Raw genomic sequence first — 5456 nt, 5'->3', positions numbered from 1 at the left:
TTGTCTTGGCTTCATCTCTTTTCACCCACCATCTTCCTTTCGTTCCTAATCCCCTTTCGGGTGAACCCAGTTGACTAGTGGCTGCTGGTGGCTACATTCCTTCATTTTAATTTCCAATGATATTTTATTATCTGGAAGTAATTTTATCAACTTCAGAATGCCAGCCAGAGGGAAGCACGAATTTAATAAGTTAATATTCTCAGTACTTTCATTCATAATTTATTTCTCTTTTTGTTTTCTGCCTTCTAATTCTATTTTTTTGTTCCTCTAGCTTTGTCCTGAGTTCTAGTGGCATCCATGGATACTTTTAAATCAACTATCAGCTGACAATAATATAATATAATATAATAATATAATATGCAATATATTCTTAATATATAATATGATACATAATATAACATATGCCTTATATAATATAATATAGATAAGAACAATCTCATCACTTTCCTTCATGGAGATTTAAATGCTCAAGCTTTATGTGCCAAACTAGCTGATTTACAGGCTATTCTGTGCTTTCGACACCTGTGCTGGCTAGTTTTATATCAACATGACACAAGCTAGAGTCATTGGAGAGGAGAGAGCCTCAACTGAGAAAATGACTCAATAAGATTGGGCTGGGGGCAAGCCTGTTGGACGTTTACTTAATTGGTGGTGAAGGAGAACCCAGCCCACCATGAGAGGTGCCATCCTTAAGTTGTTGGTCATGGGTTCTAAGAAATCAGGCTGACAACCATCATACTGAACTTAGGAACCCCGGTGGGGGATCTGGGGGAAGGACTGAAGAAGCTGAGGAGGATTGCAACCCCATAGGAAGAACAATGTTGGCTGGCTGGACCACCCAGAGCTCCCAGGGACTAGACCAGCAACCAAGGAGTGTACATGGAGGGATACGTGACTCCAGATACATATATAGCAGAGGATGGCCTTGTCCGACATCAACGGAGGGGGAAGCCCTTGGTCTTGTGGAGGTCTGACACCCTAGCATAGGGGGATACTGGAGCGGTGGGTGGGGAGTGGGTGGGTAGGGGAGCACCCTCATAGAGGCAAAGGGGAGGAGGAAGAGGGCAGATGGGATGGGTGTATGTGGAGGGGTAAATGGGAAGGGGGATCTCATTTGAGATGTAAACAAATGGAGTGGTTAATGAAAGAAAGAAAGAAAGAGAGAGAGAGAGAGAGAGAGAGAGAGAGAGAGAGAGAGAAAGCAAGCAGGCTGAGCAAGCTATGAGGAGGAAACTAGTAAGCAGCATCCCTCCATGGCTTCTGCATCAGCTCCTGCCTCCAGGTTCCTATCCTGTTTGAGTTCCTGCCCTGACTTTCTTTAATGAGTGATGTGGAAGTGTAAGACAAATCAAACATTTCCCCTCCTAGTTGCTTTGGTCGTGGTGTTTCATCATAACAACAGTAACCTCAATTAAGATTTGTCATTGTCCTGCTTTGTGTTCTCCCCTGCCACCATCAACAACTGACACGGCATTGGTTTCTCTTCTTGATCTGTGTTCTCTCTTCCTATCAGAATGTGTTCACCATGGAGGTAAGAATCTTCAGTTGATTTATTTACCATGTTATCTTCCTTTCTTTAGACAGAGTCAGGAAATACAGTGGATTCTTAACAACTTAGACTAATAGATACAATAAATAATGCTATCAACAAATAATAAATTAAGTGCTAATAGGTATATAATATTTGATAAATTAATGAATAAGTGATTAAATGAGAATTTATGAGTTATTTATACTGTTTCCCCACCTCTGCCATTGTTCTAGCTTAGTATTGCACTGTTTAATGTTTCAAATCCTTTTTAAAAAGCTCATTAGGGAGTGGAGTCATCTTTTGTTCATATTTATAACCTCGTGTCTCCTAAATTGATTCTTAATGAGTATCTGTTATGTGAAGGAAAACATTTAACTAGTATTTATTATTAGTACAGTTTAATGGATTTATTAAATTGTTTAAATGTATTTCATTTAATCATTACTTTTTAATTTTATGTGTATGGCTGTTCTGCCTGCATGTATATTGTGTGCCACTTGCATGTGTGGTGCCGGCAGAGGCCAGAAGAGCCCATAGGATTTCTTAAGAGGGCGTTGTATTAGGGTGAGCTATTATGTGTGATGACGAGGTAAGAATTTATAATCATTTTAAATTAATATTATTCAAAAGCCATAAGACCATCAAAAAGGCAAAATGAGTTTTGCATAAAAATGTTATTTATTAACAGAACTACAATAGTGCAAAGAACATTTCTTTCATATCCAAGGACAAACTCAAATGTAAATTATGGTTTCTCAGATCCCAATAAATAAGTAAAAGGGAACAGAAAGAGGCATCAACCAGGCAGCGAGAATGCATGCTCAGGTTGTACACACGTAGCTCCATATCAGCAGAATTTAGCAATAGACCTTCTGGTACAACCAATGTGGCAACATTGCTCGCTCAGAAATCCACCAGACTCCCTCTTTTTCCGTGAACGAGTATCTGAGCGTAAGTATTTAAGTCCTAGAGGACTGTCGTCTTCTGCTTCACCCAGTTTATCATGGAAAGTTTTCTTAACTCCTTCCAAGCTAACAGGATCGCTCAGCACAGGCGCGTGTTGTTGCTCTGGCACCTCAGACTGTGCTCCCCTCAGCTCCTCTGACAAATTTGGAAGGCATTTCAACCTCATATCGAAAGGCTCTGAATCTTTGTTGATGAAGGATGGTACAACTTCTGTTAAGTTTAAAAAAGAAAAGTGAGTGTGTGGTGGGGGGCAATATTCATGTCAAGAAGCATTTGGGAAACTACAGACATCTGTATAGAAAAAAACATTTTGCCTGAATATAATTAAACACAGAAACAGGGTCAGCGAATACTGACTATCTCATGGCTGGCTGGGCAGTCAGAGTGCTATTATCTTACCAAGGTTCTGTTTACTCCACATGGCTTCTTTCTTCATCATCCTCTTCTTGCTTTAAACACTGTAATTTTCACCCCTTGACACTGAACTTTTATTTCTCTGAAATCACCCTGGCCATCGAAAACACTATTTTTCATGTTTTCTAGCCTGGTGTAGTGCCACACACCTTTATTTGGAGAGCAGAGGCACGTGAACCTCCATGAGTTCAAAGCCAGCAGGTTTACAGAGTGAGTCCAGATTACCCAGGACTATGTTAGAAAGACCCCTCTCAAAAATAAATAAATAAATAAATAAACAAACAAGACAAAACCCACTCATTTACACGTTTTCTAACCTGAATAATTTTGTTTGTTGCCTTTGAGCCATGAAAAAGTAATCCTTGAAACATAGTTTCTTGATTTTAGGAGTCCCAGAGTGTCAAGTAGGATAAAGTTTAAAAGGCAGAATTTCCAGCAGTTCAGCTCTGACTAGAGGATGGTTGTCTCGGAACCATCTTTCTTCCCCAGTGTTTGCTGGTCAATGGTATTGTAGACTCAAGAAATAAATAGCCTAAAAGAACGCTTCCCAAACCATGTGCTTCCCCAAAGTGCCTGGACCAATGTGGTATTTGCTCCAGTGTTGTGGGAAACCCTCTAGAACTACCTGACCCCTTCCTTCAACATTCTACATATCTACATTCATCATTCACTGTTTCCACCAGCGGTGTAAGTTAGGAGATTAAGAGGAAAACTTTTTTTTTTTCCTACAAACTCTCGCCCTGCCCTTACCTATTCCAAATGCACAAATTTAGATTATTAGCAAAGAAACTGGCAACACCGATTAAGTTTAAATTATAGTGCGATTTCTCAGTTCTTGCTGCTAGTCTTCGTGTACAGCAGAACAGTGTGTCGGTTTACCAGTAAGTCATTCTCTCTGGAAATAATACAACCAAGGAATCCAAAAGGCACAGCCTAAGTGTGGAAGGGAGATGCCTGGTTAGCCGTGGAGGTTCCCCCTCTAGAGAAAGCCAAACCGTTCCCCTATACAGAGGCGTCCTGGGACAGAGATCCTTTCTAAGAGTTTCGTTATCCTTTTAGCCAACAACCAGCTTCAGGGGTTGGAATTTGGCAGAGAGAAAGGACTCTGTTCCACGTGCTCATTCTAAGTCTAAACCAGCGATGGCCGGCGACATTCTGTACCGTGTTGTGTGTATCAGAAGTTCTGGCTTTTTTCTTCAGGAAGACATTCTAACTTTAACTCATCTTATTGATCCCTCCTTGCTCTAAAATTTTGTCCCAGTAGAGTTTTATCGGCTGTTAAGCAAAGTTGATGATTTCCTTTTATGTATTTAAAACCAGTAAGCAGAAGCCAGCTGTACTTTGGGTCAGAATTAACTTTCTAGCTCCTGTGCCTTGAAATTCTTTACTTAAAACTATTTTTAAATTATTTTGAAATCCGTGTTTTTGGTTTATAGACAATAGACGCAAATATTACATTTTAATCTAACTGAACTCATACAGGGATACACTTTTTAATTACTGGATTTTTGGACTCAAATATTATTTATATGGGACTAATGAGTTTTTCGCCACGATGGTCTGTGAGCTAGCCCCTTTTGTTTTTCTTACATTCCCTCACCCTCTCAAAGGAACTGCAAGACCCAGTTTAAAAAGATGCTCAGCAAAGCTCCCTTGGTGATGTGCCTTAAAAACAGAGAGCAGCAGTTCTCCCAGGCATGTTCCACAGCCAGGATTTTGGCTTCTGGTAGGACCTAGCGCCATCCCTAGTGCAAATAAAGCCCTTGGTTGAAACTTATCTAACTCCCTCTGATAGGTTCTCACTGAAACTCTAACCCAAGCACATTAAACCTGAAGCTGGGGATCTCAACCCCCCTACCCCACTCCCTCCCCACCCCCATACCCCACCTTATCACATCCTCCCACCCCCATACCCCCTGGGGCGAGATCGGAGGGCACTCACCATTGGTTTGTCTGGCAAGCAGGGCTGGCTCCTCCTGGCTCAAAGCCAGTCTTCCCGCGGAGGTCCCGCAGATTTGGAACCATGCACGGGCATATTCACGGCCACACACCTGAATAACTTGATCCATCCACTCCTTCGAGACTCGCGCCCTGCAAGGCTGGCTCAGCAATAGCCAGAACCCCAGGAGCTGGAGCAAGAATCTGCTTGACATTTCGGTCTGGGCTACTTCTGGGAGGTTCAGCCTTGGCGGGACTGGGCTCCTGCTGCGTTCCTAGTGCTCAATCCCGCTTTTATATCCCTTGGGAGCTCTCAGCACCAGTGTTGGTGGTTCCAGCTCCACCCACTTCCCACCTACGCGTGCACCGTATTATCTTCTTGGGTCTTGTTCCCCTTACCCACCTTTCGTTCATCACACCACCCTTCTGTCTTCTCTATTCTTGCCCCCAAACCACCTTGTATCCCAGAATTACTCTGAATTTGAAGCTTTTCCTTAGTTACAGAATAAGGCATGTCCCCCGCACTAAGTCACATCAGCAGTAAAGTCGAGACCATCAACTCTTGAGAGTGAAACTGACTTTTCACCTAGAATGTGTTTTTTTTTTT

At 42.0% G+C, this 5456-nt stretch overlaps 1 protein-coding gene across 1 annotated transcript; it reads right to left on the bottom strand.

The window, feature by feature from the left end:
• Positions 1-2325: 2325 nt before the first annotated feature.
• Positions 2326-5138, bottom strand: LOC114618398 (prorelaxin 1-like). The gene is made up of 2 exons (XM_028764123.1): positions 4854-5138; positions 2326-2707 (listed from the first exon to the last, which is right to left on the bottom strand). The coding sequence occupies exons 1-2, from the start codon at positions 5062-5064 to the stop codon at positions 2379-2381; spliced, it is 540 nt and encodes a 179-aa protein (XP_028619956.1). The 5' UTR covers positions 5065-5138; the 3' UTR covers positions 2326-2378.
• Between the last annotated feature and the right edge of the window lie 318 nt (positions 5139-5456).

This window comes from Grammomys surdaster, unplaced genomic scaffold, assembly GCF_004785775.1.
Source record: "Grammomys surdaster isolate TR1022 unplaced genomic scaffold, NIH_TR_1.0 141, whole genome shotgun sequence".
NCBI lineage: Eukaryota > Metazoa > Chordata > Mammalia > Rodentia > Muridae > Grammomys > Grammomys surdaster.
The sequence above is the reverse complement of the archived record's forward strand: the minus strand, read 5'-3'. Positions and strand labels throughout refer to the sequence as shown.

Coding starts and splice junctions, on each gene's coding strand:
- LOC114618398 (XM_028764123.1), bottom strand. CDS start 5,064: ATGTCAAGCAGATTCTTGCTCCAGCTCCTGGGGTTCTGGCTATTGCTG. Junction 2,708..4,853: donor GCTTGCCAGACAAACCAATG/GTGAGTGCCCTC, acceptor TAAACTTAACAG/AAGTTGTACCATCCTTCATC.